Here is a 20,583-nt window from a genome sequence, read left to right on the forward strand (position 1 = left end):
ATCAGTTGTTCATCTTCCCTTAAGTGTTGCTGGAGTTCCTGCATTGTGAAGCCGATATATTAGGCACAAATGTGATGCCACCTAAAGCATGATGCAGGTACTGCACTAAAAAGCCACACACTGTTAAGGTACCATATTTGATTTTACTTAAACACATGTACATCACATTTCAACAATAGAAATTACACAATTTAAAAAACATTACACCTATCCATACAAGAAACCATTTTATAAAAACCTCAAATCCAAAAGACACAAAAGGAGGAGAGAAAAATGTTCACAGTGACGTCAACAAGGCAAAAATCAAACCCGATCAAAAACAGGACACACTGAAAGAAAGTCAGGAAACTATTTTTAAAGAGTACTTGGCTGAGGCATGATGGTATTAGCAAGTGGCATCCAAAAAAAAAAAAAAAAAAAAAAAAAACCCACAAAAGAAAAAACATTTGTAAATTAAAGTGAGATCAAACTAAAGTAAGTGAAGCTGTCTACTTCATGTGCAATTTTATTTTTTAAAATTTGTCAGAATTTATATTTAAAAGAACATCTTATTTTGGAGAGTTTATTTTTTGCCAATGAATTATTTCAGATTAAAGTTTTTTTTAATAAGACATAAAAAAAACCAAAACAAAAAACACCACAATCAAAAGCCATAAATCTGAATATTAAATAAAATGGAGATCAATTTGGGATTCAAACTTTTAATTGAACATGTAAAATACAAAACAAAAAAACAAAAAACAAAAAATTCAACCCAAAATTAAACAAAAATACAAAATGTTAGTCTGAAGTTTTAAGTCACTTACAACAGATTACAAAAAACAGACATTCTCAACCCCCCCCCCCCCCCCCCCCAAATAAAGTTATCAGATAATAGAAATGAAAGAAAAAAGTGCTTTTTTTTAGTGCTTTAGTTGATTCTTCTTTAAGCTTGATGGAAATCGAATGACAAACAAATACAAAAATGTAGCATTTGTAGTTCCCTGTGGGATTTTGTTTCGTGGCTCATTAATTGTAAAACAGAAAGCATAAACTGCTAAACTGGCATTAGTTTTAGCCACTTAGCTTCTGGCTAAGTCAAACAAAGCTTAAGAAAAAGACTAACTCTGTGGTTTACACTAAATTCCATGTGTCAAAGACTGCTCACATAACTGCTGAACATTGATACAGAATACAAACACTTTACACCAACATATTAACTGTAAGGCTTAGTTGCAATAGTACAATACAGAGTCATATGATGATACTGTTTACAAATCCCTGAAGACACCAATGTATAATAATGAGGTTTAAACACATTTGTTTGCCAGCGGTTTAATACACAGTCATGAAACCCTCCACCTAAGTTTGCATCGCAAGCTATAAAGACACTATTTAACAATAGTATCAGTTTCTCTTAACATTTGAAGATTTGAACTGTCAGCAAGAGACTTGATGGACCTTTTGCTGTTCTTTTATACAATTAGACAATATTGAGTCAGAATCAGAACAAGATTAAAAACTACTTTTTTAATTTTCTGTTTCCTCCCTTCATAATTTGCCTGCAGACAGACTAACATCAGTCAGTGTTTATAAGTCAGATTAATATGTTTGGTTGTGAGTAAAGGCCAAATTAAGTCTACCACTAAGATTAACTGTATAGTCATTAGAAAACAGTAAAATACATCCAGTCCAGTTTCTCAAGAGTGCACAGTGTCATTTTCTTTTAAACATTGTGTTTTGTCTGATTAACAGTTCAAAGCCTGAAAATGTTCAGATTACATCGATAAAGACACAGAAAAGCAAGAAATTAATATATTGGGAAAGCTCCAGGCAGAGAATAACTGTTCTTATTAATTGACTAGCGAATTAAATTATTATTCAATTTTTTTTTTAGCACAAAAACAAAATGTAGTTAAGTTTCCAGTTTAATTTGCTGCTACTAAAGTAAACTAAAGCCTGCAATCGGTCATGTGACAAACCTGAACCAATAAACTGCAGGTAAAAGTAGCTGTGGGAGTAAAAGTAAGCTTTATAAAACTTCTTCTTCTACAGGCTTTTACTATGTGAACCAAAAACGTCCAGTAGATTTTTCACAATAAAAGCCTAAAAACTATGGGAGGGATTGAACCCTTTGAGCTATCAAGAGGCTTTTAATTTAATATCAAGTCTGCGCACGTGAAATGCTGAGATGTTTATCAGAGATGAAAAAACAGAGACACAATTCTTGTAAATGTTTTTTTCAGTAAACTAACCCTTAGAGAGGATGTAAAGTGCTCTCATTTGTGGATGGTATTGTTAATTTGTTATCAGAAACAGTGATTCTGACAACAAAAAAAAATCAGTGATTAGTTGGAATCAGTTGATTTAATATCAATCACTAAAATACTATCACTGAATTACTTTCATGGGTGACTGATGGGGGAAGACCAGCAGCTCAAACTGAAGTCAGCAGCCATCTAAGAACCTTCAGGTGCTTGTGTTTAAGGCAGCCATCGCAAAGGTCTTACTATGTCTCAGGGTTGATAGCTGTAGCCTTAGTAATGATCTTCGTGTACTGAGTGTAGATGGCTTCAAATGCCTCATCTCTGTGCATCATTGCGCCGAAGACCATAGGCTGCAAGAGAACAGAGGAACATTAGAACCAGGCTCAACACAAAAAGAAAACAGAGCCACACTCGTTACACATCAGTGTAACAAATGCATACTGTATAGAAATCTGTTAAAGTATTTAGAGTACATCACTTCTCATACTTATTAGTGGTACTTTTACTTGTCAGAGTGTATTCTTACATCTGTGAAATGCTTCTTCTAAATGAGTAAAAACAATTTTAGTTTCTTTGCTATTCTGAACTGAGCTCTTACTTTTTGGGTGGATGGTGTCGCAATGGAGATCCCCATCCCAGACCCAGGCAGCACTGACAAAACTTTGTACTGTGAGAAACAACAGAGCAGATCAGAGCAAATTCAGACCAATGCAAGGGAAACACATGTGCAAGAAGAACAAACACGTTAGAAAGGTTTTAAATATCTGATGTTAGAAAGTAAAAACCTGTTTCCTGAATAAATGAAAACAAAAGCAGCTTCAGTACCTGCAGCACTTTTTGTTTCAGGTTTTTACTCCATTAAGACTTTTCTAAGAACTAACACTGCAGTGTAGTGAAATGACATGTCTGCTTTCTTTTTATTTTTTATTTTTATTAATTAATTAACAATTTAATCTAATCAAAGACACTCAAATGTTTGCACAGGCTAGTTACAGTGGCTTCAAAAACACACGCTAATCAGGAAATGACATCACAAAGTAATCTAACTGAATATTATAAACCTGGGAAGCATCAACAATATTTCTAAAGTGAACACTTACCTTCTGGATGTCAGTAATGTCGAGCAGTTTGATGACTTTGTTCCTCTTTGAGGACCCGGACCTGGAGCTGGAGCTCTCGAAACACAGGTAACTGTAAAGACAGCAGAGACTCTGTTATCTCCCGCTCCTACAACGCTCTGCAATGGTGATTATAAGAGATTATAAGCACTCAGAACATTTATGGCACCCATCCACCGAGGATCAGCAACACACCCTAATGGAAACTTGCATACTGCTACCCGATAAGCCAAACATAAGAATAGCCCAGCTCTTTCATCAGACACCCTGGCAGTTTATTTTCTTCTCAGAAGTCTGAAGTAACTACTGTTCATTATTTATGGTCTTTATTATCCTGCATCTCTCACACCAAACCGTAGTTGTTCGGGGAGAGACCCTTCAGTGTTGGTACTCCTACACTCTGAAGCCCTTTCCCCTGAGATCATTTTCAAACAGAAGTTTACTTGTCACCTATTTACCGAAGCCTTTGGCTAATAATCTTTTTAACCTTTAACTTTTCAGGTAAAGCAACCTTAGGCTTTCAAACTTTATGTATAAATGTAAAAGTGTCATATGAAATACTTTAGTAAACGCAAGTTTACTATTTGAATGTTCATACAAAGACAGAACCAAAAATGCTGCAGAGGCTGCGCGATGTCAGAAAACAAATGCAGGACAAATAAATGACGTACTCAACATGTTATCGCTCGCTCTGCTTATTACTACAGGTGCCAAACTTATAGGAGGAAACATTCTGTGTGATGAACAGATGTGACACAGTGTCTCTCTCTGCTCATTCTGTCAGATGACTTACTTCTCGGTGACATAAAGCACTCCGTTGCGGATGTAGTCTGTCGGTGTCTTCCTGTCTCTGTTGATGAGGCAGCAGCGCCAGCCAGTCTCACACACTGAAACAATCATTACAATTAAAATATTACTGGTAAGAAAACAGTCGACATCTAAAGTCCTTTCTATTAAACGGCATTAGCAAATAGATAATTCAGTTTTAGATTCTTTTATGCATCTGTAAAACAATTTTTTGTCCTTTTCAAGTAGAGTGTACATAAACGTCAAATTTATCTGTTTAAATTTACAATAAAATAATAATAATATGTGCAAAAAAGTGAAGGGTGTGAATCCTTTCTGAATCTACTGCATATTATAAGACCCACAAAGAATGATGGGCCAACACTTCAGACTGAGTTGGAAGGATTCATCTATTAATTCATTTTCTCCTGTAGTTCCTTTCTCACCTGTCAGAGGGCGCTCACTCTCTGGCAGGTTAAACACCTCATGAAAAGCTCCTCTCTTGGTGCTGTAGTATCGCCCTCCATCCTCATCCCGACTGACACCCACAGGAGCTGCTGCGGTGAGGCTGCCTCGGCCCCCAGCAGCTATCACCTGAGCAGGTAGACAGAAGCAGGTACACAATTTGCTAATCACTACAAGTAGCAGTGTCTGAAGCATCCCCACAGTCAGATGTATAATCCAGTGCAAAATCACTCCTTACTTTACATTTTTCTTCTAGTAAGACAGACTTTCTTGTAGCTTTTAAATTGGTCTTGAGCAACAGTTCTTTTCAGATTTTTCTTTGGACACTGCCTGCTTTTTACTCAGTCTCAGAGCAGTCCTGGTACATGATCTTTTTCACTGGAATGTGTTTCAGCTCACCTGATGCGGTCCTCCAATACTGCTACAAATTTTTTATAAGGATACTTCAGTTCAGCCTGGAGGTAAAACGAGCACGTTTCCACTCAGAAACAGAAAATTGAAGGCTCTGAATTGAATCTGAATGAAAATTCTGCCAAATTGAAGAACTTAACCATAAATTGTCCAGTTAGATATTAGCTTCTAGCAGAGGTATCAGTGTCTTTGACATGCAAGCATAAATATCTAATCTGCTGTTCTTTACAGCAGGAAACCTTCCACTGACCTTTACTGTAATCATCACACAGGACCAGAGCTTTTAAATGTTTTAAGCTGCTGCATCACCCATACTCCCCCCAAAAATGTACTCAGGTATGCTGGAAGGTAGGCTGAAATTCAGTGTACGTGCAGCTCAAGACATTAGTTGGGAACAAACATTAACTGTGTCTGTTAACACTGGGTAGGATACATCTGTCAGCAACATTAAAAACCCCTGTCTAACATTTTTAGGATCTAGTTAAAAAAAACCCAGCTGTGATAAGTTGGAGCATGAGATGCTGCCAGAGGATTTGGTCGTGTCAGAAGCGTAAGCAGAGCGCCCACGGGAAGGTCACAACTCAGCTGAACAGCACATTTTAACCTCTTGACATCTACCAGGTCATCCACAGCCTGTCTGGGGTTAAATTTTGGGGGGTGGAATATTTACTTAATTTGTTTTGCCAAGTAGAAATGCTCTAACAGAGGATCTATAACAGTGTAAATACTCTGGATTTGAAATGTAACATCTTCAACTTTCTTTAGCACGTGGCTTAAATACTCCAAAATGCTAACCCTCCCCCAGTGAGCTTTGCTGGTGACTTGGTGTTTGTTAAGCAGTTAACAAGATGATCAATCATTATCTCACCTGTCACTGCTTTTAATATTGAGGCTGGTTGACATACATTGTTTTCTGATTTAGGTTTAAATCTAATCTCTCATTTTATGGGATGTAGTAACTATTTTACACTTAGAAAAAGAAGACAACAAAACTTTATTCATTCTTACCTGAACTTTGGCATTAGATCTTACTTGGAGGTAAATCACAACACTTGTGCCAGATCTACATTTGTTAAAAGGGTGAAGCTAAAGGAAAGGTCACAGGGTCATCTGAATATAAAGTGGGAAAATCTGACTAGTACGCCAGGTGTAATGTTACGATTCGGGACGTCCCACTCTAAGAGGATTTTAACCAGATAGACCAACACTTCAGCAGCTGATTGGTTACAGCCAGTGATGTCAGTCAAAATATCTGATCACAACTCTCACCACAGCACACACTATGGGCCTCTACACTGTGATTGTAAATATAACACACACACACACACACACTCACACACACTCAGCGCACAATCCTACCTGTTCACATTCAGACAGCTGGGAGAGAAAAATACAACCAGACCAGTAAGAACCAGTAAGAAGCTGATCCAGTCTGTGCTGGTTTTTCCAGCCTATGATCTCACTACTGCAGGGTTTGTTCCTTTACGTCATGTAACTGACACAGACTAACACCAGCCCGGTGCTGAGATCTCTGAGCTCCGTGTGTAGATGTATGCAGGAGTTTGGACTCACTCGTCGGCCCAGCATAGTGTTGCTGCGCTCTTTCAGCTGCAGGTCGGTGGGTAAATTTGTCCAGATGATGTAGGGGGTGTCATAGCGCTGCCTCAGCTTGGGACAACTCTTAAAGATGAAGTCAATGAGGAAGAACTTGATACCTGCGTATACACCTGAGGATTAAAGAGTAAAAATCTTTTATAGTGCATATACTGGACAAAAAAAAGTTGAATATGAAGCTGCTAAGCAAGATGCAAAGAGGAAGAAGAAGAAGATTCATGGATGTGTTGAAGGAGGAAATGCAGAATGGTGCTGTGGCTAAAAAGGATGCTAGAGACAGGAGAGGACAGAGGCACACAATCTGCTGTGATGACCCCTAAAGGGACTCACCACAGCCATCCCACCCATCCCCAGCAGAAACGTTCATTTCCATCAAAACTATAAGGTTCCTTCAAAATGAGCATTCATCTACATTGTTGGACTTAATAGACACTTGTCTGAAATCTTTATCACAGGTCTGCATGCCTTTTTAAACAGGCAGTAATCAAGAAGATTCACAGGAACATCTGGCCTGTTATATATAGCTGTTTTCACAAGTGTACTGGATTCCTCACCTTTTATAGTGCACATGTGAACACAGATATCTGATGCACCCTTACACCCTTTGTGTGATGTTGGATTGTGCTGATGTGTGAATAGCACAGCTAATATTTCAGTGTATTCTCTGCTAGTGAGTGGGCACCACATGTGTTGCCTACTGCACACCATCTCCTAACCACACTCAGTGTTTCCAATTGTGTCATGATCTTTGAAGGGGACTATTTACTGTTGTAATTATATATTGTTAGATTATGAAAGTTTTGAACTTTCAAATAATGTCACCTTGTCCCCAAGGTTTTTTTTTTTTAGCAATCAAAAAAAGCTTAATATTATCTGCAGCCCTATATTCAGTGAATTTATGAAGGTATGACTGGAGCCAAACTTTGGACATAACATTAATGTTCAGCGCTCACACAGCTGTCGTGTTTTTAGACATGTGCATAGACAGAATATCTTTTCTCATCCATTCCTTTAGTGGATGAGATATATTCTTTCATTCTGATATTTACTGAGAACAAGTGATTTAAATCTCAATAAGGGGGGAAAACGAGAGCACAGAAGGTGATCAACTTTTTATTTATTTTTTACCTATGATGAATCCCAGCAGTTTGTACGGGAGCAGGCAAGAAGAGATGAAGGCCAACCACAGACCAACGTACAGCTTCTGAGTCAGCTCCGGCTGAACCCACATGAACAGACTGCACGCACACACGCACACACACACACACACACACACACACACACACACACACACACACACACACACACACACACACACACACACACACACACACACACACACACACACACACACACACACCCACACACATTATAAAGAAGCATTGTAAATGGATCACCGGTTCTTTCTGAGCTGAAACATGAAACTGTGTGTAGAAAAGCTTACTTCTTTATTTTCTCCAGGATGTTGGCCATCCTTCCAAACAGATTCTGTAAGGACATAACAATAATAATTAAATGTGTCAAAAAGAACCACTTGTGACCTTAGACCTCTCACTGTCCATCACATTTCACCTGAGCTTTCTGAGCAACATCCAGGACCAGCTGGAACTTCTCAGACACAGTCAGGTCTTCCTTAGGAGGCTCCTGAAAAAACAAAATGAGAATCCCGAATATCTGTTAATAAAGAACTTAACAGTTTCCATTTGGGACATCAGGACAGTTTTATGCGAGTCATTTCATAATAAAATATTTAGTAATGAATATGAGGAGGCCAGAATAAAGAGAGATTTCTCACCACTGGCTCTGAAACTTCAGGTACAATGCTCCACTGGATCCTCCAGCCTCTAAGAGCAGGAATCATGGGAAAATATGAGCTATATAATAAATATAATGAACTTCATTGCCTTGTATGCCCTTAAATGTGTCTTGTTGTATCAAGACACATTTAAGGGTCCCTCATCAGACCACTGTAATCAGATATTCAACAAAATTCTGCAGTAAACTTTTGCTCATATTGAACAGCTCTGATCCAGTCATCTGATCATCAAGTGACTGGCACTTTAACGATTTCAGATTCTTACAATGGTCAGGATGTTGACTTTAAGAGCCAACTGTTCACTTAACACATAATTCATGACCCTGACATATGAATACACTGATAAGATAAGAAAAAAAAAGTATGTAAAAAGATGCTAACTACTGAATTTGCACTAGATTTGCCACGGCACGACTACATGCGTCTTAAATTGAAGAATCTACTGAAGCCATTTTTTTAGTAACTCTAAAAGTAAATAACATATTTGTCCAGCAAGTTAAAAAAACAAAAACACCACAGACAAGGGAACAAGTATTCCTGATAAACCTTACCTACACTGACTTGGTACTGAACCTTGACCTGGTTTAAAACTGTTGCCTTTTCTCTGGTTCTGATAAAAGCGGTGTGACTAACTTAGAGAGAGCAAAGGTTACACTAACTTGGCAATGAGGTAATTCAAGGACAGGCGGAGAATGGCGAGGAACAGGAACATGGGGATGACCCATCCATTCCACGCCACATACATGTAGACCTGTGGAGATCACATAGGTGTAAACACATTTAGTTTTGAATCAGTCTGTCTACTTGTGTTATATCTGTTGTGACTGGTGGATCCAATCCATGTTTAAAAGAATTGACTGTTGACCACCTGAACTCTGTGTGTGTGTGTGTGTGTGTGTGTGTGTGTGTGTGTGTGTGTGTGTGTGTGTGTGTGTGTGTGTGTGTGTGTGTGTGTGTGTGTATATGAACTCACAATGAAGGCAATGGCTGATGTGTAGATGGAGTACCAGCTGGATAAGGCAGAAAGGTTCCTCATGAAATTGGTAACGGGTCTAAATCCTCGTTCTGGAAAGTAGACAAACTGACATCAGCTGACTTAATCATGCCAAAGAAAACATCAGCTCTATAAATGCATAAACTTATTTGAATGTTTATGCATTTGGCTTGGGTTTAGTATATCTGATGTCCTGGTGATGTGAATGGGATGCGTGGCTAACAAGGAGATGCAGTCTGTCTCAAACCCAAACTCATTAATGACTATCACATACTAAATGTCCCCTTCTGTTTCCTTATTTGCTCTGTGGAGCACATTTTGAGAATTCCCTTGAATTTAAACGTTTTAACTTCTTACATAGTTATGAAATAACAACAGGGTATATCTATCCAAATGTTCCATTATCCTTGAGCTACTGAAAACTAAACGACTCTAACAATGACTACACTGCTGCCTAATCAGTTAATGCAATAGTTTTAACCCCTTGAATCTAATCTCTTCAGTTAAATTTTTATATTTAACGTAATGATGTTCTGTGGGACGTACAATATTGTCTACTTATTGCATATGGTCTAATGAACTATTTTACCGTATCCCACAAAGATCTATTCTTGGCCCTCCACTGTTTCACTTGCTCATGCTTCTGTTTATAGCAAATATATGACCTGTTACTGTAGTACTATTGCACACTATACCCAGCAGTGCAGCTCACTGTCTTCAGACAATGTTGCATATTACATTTGGTAAAAAAAAACCAAGCAAACTTACTGAGCCGTCTCATGTTTTCAGTCAACCTGTGATTATAAAAAAGATAACATGATAAAGAACACAATGAAAACCCATGTGGCTATAATAACTCCACAGCAGACCTGATCCGATTTTCATACTTTTCAGTAGCTTTATTGTTAAGGTTGCAGTTTTACAATTACAAATATAAAAGGTTTCAGATGTGTTTGCATGGCTGGAAAAACTGTGTGGATTAGGTGATAAGTTCTTGAAAAGCTCAGCACTGCAGTGTGTGTGTGTGTGTCTGTGTGAGTGTTTAAAGATGTAATTTTTTAAAGTTAATATATAATAAAAATGTCAGTTCAAACAATGTCAGTTTTCAGTTTTCTACCGTTACAGTTCTGCTAACACACAGAAGTCTGTCACAGACAGTTTCAGAATGTTTTCTGACCTTTTGGCACTCAGTGGTTCCTCCGTCTCCACTGTCGTCTCCTCTGGTTGGAAGCGGAAGTCTTCGATATAAACACCAAATCGATCATAAAGCCATTTCAATAAGGTGTCAACCAGAGTCTCCTTCTGTTTGTCTGAGGGGGGAAACAAGGCAATTGTGATAATAATTAAAGGACCATTCAATTAATTCTGTTTCTTTTCACATCAAACAAAGGTGAAAAGATGGAACATCTGCAAAAAGTGAAAGAGCATAGATCAGCCATACCACTGCCAGCAGCTGAAGGAGCAGACGGAGCTTTAGGTGTCTGAGATGGTGAGTCTTCAAGTCTGCAAGAGGTAGAAACTGTGTCGTGTCAGTCCAGCATAAAGCATAGGAGCAAGCCGCTTTGAGTCCAGCTCAGCAAATTGAATTAGTCTCAAATTTTACATACTTTATAAATAGAAATATGTTTCAAATAATGATTTTTGGTACATGAGCCGAAAGCTCAGGGTTCAGACCGTTTTCTTCTTCTACATGTGGGTTTGTATTGTACCAAAAAGACCAGACCTATCTGACATGTTCATCACAGCTCTGGCTGTGAGGACAGCAGCCCCACCCGAGTGCTGTTTAAACACTGACCTCCAATCAGGGGAAAATGTCTTAAAAGTTGGTTTTAAATGGGAAATATTACAATGGCTTGTTTTAGACAGAAGAAGACGTGAGGGACGCAGTACAAGATAAAAACTGATTATGAAACACTAAAATCACCTTTAGTGGACTCAAAGTGCATATACGGGCTCCCTTTAATATATGAAAATATGAAAATATATATATACACAACTAGCCTGGATCTCAGGGCATCGTTGATTTTCTGTTCCAGCTCGATGCGTCTGCAGCGCTCCTTTTCTAACTCCTGTTTCAGCGAATCCACATTGGACTCCTCTTTAAGTTTTCTCAGCTCCTCCTCTGAAACAGACAAACACTGGAAGTTAAAAGTGCTAAACTTATAATAGTGAAACTGGAGCATGACAACGTAGGTGACAAACTTTATTTTATTCCTATTAATACGATTAGTATTTTTTTGAGGATGCGGGCACAAATGGCTTATTCACCAAAATCTCTCTGCATGCGTGTCAAATGCGGTCAGCAGGGTTATTAATAGCTCTGTGTGTGTGTTACATAAAAGGCCAAATATTGACTGATTACAGAGCGCTATCGGGACTGTACTGGGGGATGTTTGACGCTTACAATGAACTGACAACTGAAGAGCTGTGATGTCGACTCATCAGTTTCTACAAAGCTGATGGATGAAAGACTTGAATGACACTTGTTTGAATGCGATTTTGACAAAATCATTTTAACTGATTTAAGTGAGAAGAAAGAGACCTGACAAAAAACCTGGCACCTGGTCTGCTTCGTCTACGTAAATCTGACCTTGCTGAGCTAAAGTTCATTGGTTATTTTTCAAAATAAAACTTGACATATGAAGATAAAATTCAGGGAATACTCACGCAAATAGTGCTTCTCCAACAAGGCAATTTCTAAGTGACCTTTAACCTCATTTAAATCTGTCCTGTCATCCAGAGCTGCAGAAAAAGATCCTGGACCAGCCTTAGAAAGAGCAGAAGAAAACATAATAAGCAACATAACATTAAAAAAAGTAAAAATACTGATTTTCTCTGTGTGCTTCTGCACCTGAGCATCACCCTGCGGCTCCACCTCTGCCTCCCTCACCTCCTCTGTCTCTCTGACAGAGGCGCGAGGTTTAATCACAATCTCCTCGCTGCATTCTGTGTCGGATGTGTTGGGCGACTCAGCCAGATCCAGGAACTCATCCCGCCGTCCCCTGAACCGGATCCTGTCCAAACGCTTCAACATGGTGGGCACCACAGAGTCGAGTGTCTACCTGAACATGACTAGCCCCCCAGCTGCAAAGACTAGAACAAAAAAGAACCAATTTGCAAATGCTGCACCACTTATCTGTGGATTTTTTACTGGTCCACAGTGGCAAAAGAGAGAACTGAGTATGAAAGTGAAGCTACCAGTCAATCTACATCCCCACCCTCACCTATGGTCACAATTGGAAAATAAGCTTCCTTCCCAGGATGTCTGGGCTCCCCGTTAGATATAAGGTGAAGAGTTTGATCATTCAGGGCTCAGAGTAGAGCCACTACTTTTCCACGTCAAAAGGAACAGGTTGATATGGTGTGGATATCTGAATAGGATTCCTATTCAGATAGCCGATGTCTGTGGGTTTGTGAGGTGCTTCACAAATCCAGGAGACATGGGCCTCTCGATAATAATAGCAACTTCATTTACATAGTACTTTTCAAACAGTTACAAAGTGCTTCACATGTTACAACATACAGACATATAAACGCATAACCAGCCATATCAACCAGACAGCGGTCAGAGTTATATCTTTCACACAGGCCTCTGGACAGCAAAAGCTACGGCCACCACACGCTGCCACGCGATAAACCATTGAGATGCCAACAACGGGCACCGTGGGTAGACGCGGCCTTGAAAAGGTGGAAGATGATGGGCAGCTCTGAGGCATGACTGCATGTAAGCGCCAAAATGCAGCTTTGGGGGCAGTAGTAGCAGCAGCAGCAGTAGCAGTAACTGGCAGAGTTAAACGCAGATGCCCGGCTTCTGGACGAGGGAGATGACTTAGGGTCTGTGCTCGAGCCAGGCAGCCAGGAGGAGTGGTGGCGAGGAAGCCCAGGTGGGGACACACCTGTGACAGCCAGTCAGTAAAAGAGCAGCATCCCCATCGGGCACCAATCCCATCTTCTGAGTCCAAACAGTCCCCAGTGTCGCCGGTCTGAGGGACATCTCCGGTAGCTGGGAGGCAGAAGCATTATCCCACTCTGGACCAGATGGCCACTCAGGCCGTCCCGCACTTGAAAGCATGGTGCATCCACATTTTCCAATGTGTAAAATTTGTTCACCAGTTGAATAGCCTCTGGGTGTAGATGGAATGGGTGTCACCAGATACCCTTGTTACCCTTTACTAAAACCCATGGCTCTGAGTTGCAGGACATAGAGCAAACTTGGGATTTTGGCGTCGTCCTGAGGATAAGCCACATCTCATCAGCCAGAGCCAGGAGATCTGCTGAGATGGCTGGCTCTTCTCCAGAGTTGGCTGAACTGGACCAGGTATGTGTGTCAACACAATGAGCTGCTGGGACCGAGCACTGCAGAGTAGCTGCCAATTTCCCACTGCAGAAGACGTGTAGGGAAACCAGGTGCTTTCCTTGAAAACTCCATGATAAGCTCCTCCCTCTACCTAAGAGCCTATTTCAGTCGCTGGATAGCCTCTTGTAACCGTGAGCATGCCGGTAGGCAATGACAGACAGCCATGGCTTGAGGGCAGCAAACAGCTGACAGACAGGCTAAAAACAAGGCTACCCAGGCTAGGCTTGGTAGCAGACGAACCAAGTCAGGAGGCTTCAGGGCGTGTTGGTTAGCAGCGGTTGTACCATTAGAGTTGAAAAGGGTGTCAAGCAGGAATTACAAATTTCAAAAACCACTTAAGATTTAGTAAATCGAGAAAAACCTTAGAAGTCGCCAAGATACACCGAGAGTGGTTTGAAAGACGGTGGTCCGGAAGTGACATCAATAGATGGATGGATGGAGACAGCTGTTTATCACCATTTGTCACCATAATCAGTGATTTAGCAAAGCAGAGCCTTCCCTCCATGACAGCAGTACTGCAGTGCACGAGCATTTAAAATGCCATTTAAAACCAGCTGTGATGTCGACTCTGAATGTTTGTACAGTAATGTTTATGTTAGCCTTCCTGTGATTAATAACAGGTTTTTCTAATTCTGTTTTGTTCTTTTTTACTAGCATTAAGCAAAGGTGTATAGATGAGTTTGTCCTGAAAAGAGGCTTGTGCACCTCTCAAACTGCTGAAGTCATGACAACGAGCGAAGTACTGCAGCTTAGAACAGGAGGTTTGCCCACAGGAAGCAGAGATAAGGGCTAGTCGTTGACTAATAGACTAATCGAAGAAAATTAGCAGATTAGACGACTACTAAAGTAATCATTAGTTGCAGCCTATTTATAATTAGGAACAGCAGTTTTTGGTATCCAGGAGGTTTACAATATTCAACATATCTGTTTCAGCATGCTCACACTTGTTGAATCAAACAAAATCAAAGTGGATTGTTTAATTTAAAAATAATAAATAATAAAAACAATCACATTTGTATTTATTTTTTAAATCTAAACAGCAAAGAACTCTTTAGTCATGTCTGGCATGGAAAACCTATGCAACTCTAAACTCACAGCAGGGCTGCAAATTAAATTAAACCAAGTACAAGGAAACATAGAGACGCACATTTGACACACACTGAACATGTTCGCTTCCGCTCCACTATTAACTCTGATAACTGACCTGTGTGTGAAGCTCCTACAGCACTTAAGTCATCACAGTCTACTGCATGTTTATAAAGGGAGAGTCCGCTTCATGCTACTGACATGAAGTCACAAAGTTAAATGTTTGTTTTGGGAGGAGGAGGAACTGTTTCATCATCTGCTCTTTAAAAACAGAACTGGCTGCAGATTTTGTGCCATCTCTTGTAAAACTTGGACTCTTGGTTTATGCTCACCACCAGCTCAGTCAGATTAAAAACTGGGATTTAATTCCATGTGACTCATATTAATTATACAAATGTACACCAACATTATGACCAACCGACTCAGTATTCTAACGTTGTGTCTGGACAGTGTAAGAACCGTACTGATCCAGAACTCAGCTTTTAATCAGCCCATCATTGTCTTGATTAATCATTTAACTTCTATACCTATTACACGTCATAAAACACATCATTTAAACATGAAGACTTCAAGTTTACTACCTACTAATTGATAAACTGACTAATCATTTTGCCTGGCTCAACACTGACTGTCTTATCTAAGCCATAGACATGTTTCTGTAAATGTTTAAGCCGCTAATTATGATCTGGGTCCATTTGTTACTTTTGAAGCCAAAGAAGATTGTCGATATGCTTTTAAAGAGAAATCAAATTTGATATTTACCTGTAGTGAAAATTATGTGTCCATAAAAATATGTCTGCTATGCAGGAAGAAAACACAATTAACTGGGACTTTGTTGTTTCTATAAGAAGGAAGCCCAAGAACATCCATCCATCCAACCTCTTCCACTTTTTAATTCAGAGTATAAAAAGGGAAGACCGGAGCTTATTCCAGCTGTTCCAGGGCAACTGCACAGAGACAGACATCTGCACACTGACATTCACAATCTAGACTCACCATTTCACTTCACATGCATGTCTTTGGAGAGTGGGAGGAAGGCAGAGAGAAGCCACCGTACCACAGAAAAACATGCAAGCTCCAAACAGAAAGTTGAGAGAGTAATCCTTCAGAGTTTTTCTACTCTGAGCACTAACTGCACTCTCTTCACACATATATTCATATAAGCACTTTTATCGATATCTAAGCACTCTGACTAACATTAACACACAAGGATGCACTGGGGGTAACTCGGGGTTCAGTATCTTGCCAAGGATTCAACATGCAGCCTGGAAGAGCCAGGAAGTGAACCAACAACTTTCCAGTTGGTAGACAATGCACTATATTTTTCATGTTTGTTATTTATTCCTGCTGTCTTACTATTCATATATTACTCCTGGCCAGTTGGTGTGGAGCACCCACAATTTCACTGCACATATAGAACGACAATAAAGGGCTATTCTTTGCTATTTTCCACTGAGTGATGTGATTGGTAAAAGCTATTAAATAATCCAGTGAATCAAAGACATAAGAAAATGTGGTCCTAAATCTGACTGGTTGTAAATCACTGCTTGAAAATCTCCATGTAGCCAAAATCAAACTAAAATTTACTCCGTTTTTGAAGTGGTAAGGTACAAACACACATCAGCCTCTTTTCCATTTCAGGGTCCCAGAGCAGCTGGAGTCTATCATTGCTGTCAGAGGATCAGAGGCACCCTGGACAAGTCACTAATGGGCCAACAAAGTATCAGCCATCCACATTCAGAATGTTCCAATCAGAATCTCCAGTTTTCCTAACATGCATTTCTTTGGACTGTGTGAGGAACTCAAGCAGACATCAAAGAAGTATAACAGGAATGAGCTATCAGCTCATTCCTGTAGCTCTGTATCAGCAACAGAAGAATAATCTAAGCTTTACTGTGAGGCAACAGTGGTAACCACCACACCACTCTGCCACCAAGGAGTAACACAGTTAAATCCCACACAGCTTTGCTTCAGCTGATTTTTTCTCTTTTAAAATGCAAACATCTAATAAAAAGTTTTAAACTTAATAACAAAAATTTTAAAGCATATTATTCTACATGTAATATTAAAATATAATATAATAATATTCTAAATCACCTGCAATAATGCCAAAGCTCAGCCCATGATGTGAAGCACTACCCTCACAGAAATCTAAACTGAAACCAGAACCTCCTGTGTGTGATCACAACACACGAAGGTCCTCAGCAGAAGTTACAGCCCTGCTCTAAACTACAGCAATGGCTGAAGGTGTGTTCAGCCTGAAGATCACCGAGCAGTCCGACTGGTCTGCCTGCTTCTGTTGGTTACTGTCTGAACAGGCAGTACTGACTGTATAATAACTGACAGACAAAGGCACTGACTGCTGTCTGGGAGCCTCTAATTATTACCGCACAGATTAGCACCTAACAGAAAGCAGGAGCAGAAACAGACTTTTTCTGACCTTTTGTAGGTAACACAGAGATAAATTTAACACCTTTAATGCTATCCAAAAGATGAGATTATAAAGGAAATCTGTTTGGAGTGATAAAGCCTAGATTTATTTATTATGACATCACATTTTTCAGTACTTCTAATCAACGTGACCTGACCTGGATAAGCAGTAGAAAAATTAATGGATCAACCCATAATTCCTATTCACTTCAACCTAGTGTTTCCCATGGATGTGGTTATTTTGTCTCTAGGGGACACTTTGCTAACTATGTACTCTGCACCTTTTTTATAGATTTTCACAGGAAAAAGTAAAGTTGTGACCAGAAGATTTCATGTGCTCATAATAGGCATGAAAGTCATGTAATTCGTGGCTTTTGATGATTTCTTTGAAATGTCCTTTTTGCGTAATGGAATGATAATGCAGCATTCATCTTTAATTACTTTAAACAAAATTAGGTGCACAAATTTACATTTATTTTGGAGCTTCTGTAATCTACACAGGATCAAAAGTATGCATGAAGGCTCAAGTAGACAGCTACTCTTTTGGAAGTCAACAGAAAATACAATGAGCCCTCTTTAAGTGTTATTTTTATTATCTTATTGCCCCGTGACCCGGGAAAGGATAAGCAGAAGCAAATGGATGGATGGATGATATTTCATTATCTTATATATTAGATTATTTTGTTGAAATGTAACAGTAATGTAAAAAGAATTCATTATTATTTTTGAATTCTGCCAACAGAGATATAATCAAATCCTGAGAAAATGATTTCCTTCCTAATCTTCCTGTTAAATTCATCTCATGCAGCACTTACAGTGTAAGTATTGTTTGTTAATAACCACCATCCAACTCTGTAAAAGAAATCTACTTCCAGCTTCCCCTAATGTGAATTGATTTCTTTAATGTGCTTATCGGCACCAAGTCTTATGTTCAGCGATAACAATGCAAACTTTTTTAAGCTCCTGATGGAAAAGGATTTCCCCATTACCATGCAAATAGATTACATATTATCTTGTTAATAATATTTTACACATATATCGAAAATGTATAGAAATGTTTTGATGATGAAAACAAATCGGGAATTTATTTTTCCATTATCCTACATTATATCCACTCACTTGTGGCCTGAGATTAAAGTTAAAGGGTATGAATCATGAAATCTAAATGGAGGTGTCGTGACACGGTGTAATCTAGTCCTCAGTTCATTCTGTGCTTCATAGGCAACCGAGTTGGCCATCATGTGCTAATCAACTGGACAGCGCACGAAATTGTCTGGTTGTCGCAGATTGCTTGGATGGGTGGTGTTTTGTTTTGTCAAGCTTTTGAATTGTTTGGCCCTCCATTAAACCCACTTCACTGTGGACAGTGACACTGGTGTTCCAGCAGTTTCCAGTACATGCCAGGCATGAGACCTGGTATTTCTGGGCTGGTCCCTGAACATCCAAACCAATTTCCTGCATTCTGAGAGTAACAGACAGAACAGGCTGCCCTCCCAGAACTTTGCAAATAATCGATAGATTTTCAAAACCACGAGGAAGATTTTGACTCGTAGTAATGGTGATGAAGTCATATCTCGAAAAGTTAACTTGATCATTTTCAACTAACTTTCCTAATCAAAAATTTGATTTAAGAAAATAAGTATTTAACATCAAGTTTAGAGATTTCATTCATTTTTAAAATTATTTAAAGCATTTGATTAATTTCATTACTGATCATGAAGGTAAATATATTTTAGAGCCCATTAAAAAACAAAGGGTACAACAAACTACACAATACCTAACATGTAAATCGTTTTATTTTTGTAGAAGAATAAAATGTGCTCCTCCTCAGTCTGCAGCAGTTTGATCTGGCAAGTACTGTAAGTGCCCATTAACAGAGTCTTCTCCTCTTCTAAAATTGTGTGGTCCTTTCAGCCTGACTGAAGTCAACCTTAACAACATTCCCATCCCAACGCTCAAAGAGATCTTTGAACTGATGAAAGGAAACTCTCACGTGGAGTTTCCCAGTTTGGGGTCAAGAGCCAGACACACTCTCCACTTTTAAAATTAGTCTTAAAACTTGTTTTTTTTTATAGTTAGAACTGGATCAGGTCACCCTCAACCATTCTTTAGTTCTCCTTCTAAAAGCCAAGCTTGCTGATAGAGCTCCATTTCTTTTCCACAAACTTTTTTTCATTCCCCTGGTGTTTATATACTACTGCTCTGTGTCATTAAATTGCATCTTCTGTCTACCATAGTGTGTTTCATCTCTCTTCTCCTTCTATTCATGCCACAGCTAGTCACAGCAGTTGGCTACTCCTCCCTGAGCCTGGTTCTGATGGAAATGTCTTCCTGTTAAAAGGGAGTTTCTTTACTACTGTCGCCAAGAATAAGTTCAAGGGTTAAAAAGCTACAAATTACTTCTATCTAATAAAGTATTTTTTATATCATCATCAAGTTTCATTCCAGTCTTAAAATGACATTCTTATACCCTTTAAGACAAGTTTCAAGGAAAATTAAATAACTCCTTTACTACATTGAAGGGTCTAAGTAACAATCATGTAATTATTAATTGGACTGTTGATTATTTTCTCTGTTAATGATTTTTTATATCATATACAGGGATAAAAAAAAACAAACAGCCCCAAACAGGTGCAGTCCAAAACCAAAACCAAATATTCATGTTACTATCTGTATAACAAAGGAATATGACAGATTTGCACATTAGAAAGTTGAAAACAAGTGCTTTGTGCAAATGACTACAACAATAATTTAATAAGAAAAAATAGCTGCCTGGTAGTTTAGTACCCATGTAGTATATTAAATTACTAACTCGCTGTCTAATTAAGTTTTTTAAGACTTCCCATTACCCTCCCACCTTAATGTGTGACAGCCAATTAGCTGCAGTCTACAGAAAGCGCACCGGTCGGTCCGCGGAGCACAGGTTGGGCACACCTGGACACTCCAGAGAAGATATAAAGAGAATCCTAACAGTGAAGTGCGAAGAAAAGAAGCAAAGGGCGAAGAAGTGTCTCACCATGAGAGCAAAGATGAAGCAAACTTTCCCTTCTTTCTGTTTTTCCCGGCGATCCAAGCCCACTGGAAACCGGGTCAAACCCGCTCCTGAGCCGATGTAAATCGGACCAGAATCCACCGAGACACGCTCCACGCCTGTCTCTCTCCTCCGTCCTCACAATTAATCCAGATGTGGGGGCCTGTGAGGGTGTTTAACCGAACCGCGTTGCTCCATCGGACACAATAATCACTTCTGTGGGCGGGGT

General features: G+C 39.3%; 1 protein-coding gene across 1 annotated transcript; it reads right to left on the reverse strand.

The window, feature by feature from the left end:
* Positions 1-123: 123 nt before the first annotated feature.
* LOC120730272 (GRAM domain-containing protein 4-like) lies at positions 124-20,545 on the reverse strand. The gene is made up of 19 exons (XM_040026557.1): positions 20,340-20,545; positions 12,302-12,543; positions 12,118-12,217; positions 11,452-11,572; positions 10,892-10,953; positions 10,628-10,760; positions 10,219-10,244; positions 9,430-9,521; positions 9,116-9,207; positions 8,436-8,484; positions 8,213-8,284; positions 8,085-8,128; positions 7,769-7,878; positions 6,599-6,753; positions 4,597-4,744; positions 4,158-4,251; positions 3,347-3,437; positions 2,845-2,913; positions 124-2,596 (listed from the first exon to the last, which is right to left on the reverse strand). Exons 2-19 carry the CDS (start codon positions 12,482-12,484, stop codon positions 2,489-2,491), a joined length of 1,749 nt encoding a protein of 582 aa, XP_039882491.1. The 5' UTR covers positions 12,485-12,543; positions 20,340-20,545; the 3' UTR covers positions 124-2,488.
* Positions 20,546-20,583: the final 38 nt, after the last annotated feature.

Source organism: Simochromis diagramma, unplaced genomic scaffold (genome assembly GCF_900408965.1).
Source record: "Simochromis diagramma unplaced genomic scaffold, fSimDia1.1 OVJJ01000293.1, whole genome shotgun sequence".
Taxonomy (NCBI): Eukaryota; Metazoa; Chordata; class Actinopteri; order Cichliformes; family Cichlidae; genus Simochromis; species Simochromis diagramma.

Excerpts from the sequence above, each read along its gene's own strand:
- LOC120730272 (XM_040026557.1), bottom strand. The coding sequence starts at position 12,484 with ATGTTGAAGCGTTTGGACAGGATCCGGTTCAGGGGACGGCGGGATGAG. Across the intron at positions 12,218-12,301 it reads AGCCGCAGGGTGATGCTCAG|GCTGGTCCAGGATCTTTTTC; the intron begins GTGCAGAAGCAC and ends GCTCTTTCTAAG. Across the intron at positions 10,761-10,891 it reads TCCTTCAGCTGCTGGCAGTG|ACAAACAGAAGGAGACTCTG; the intron begins GTATGGCTGATC and ends TTCCCCCCTCAG.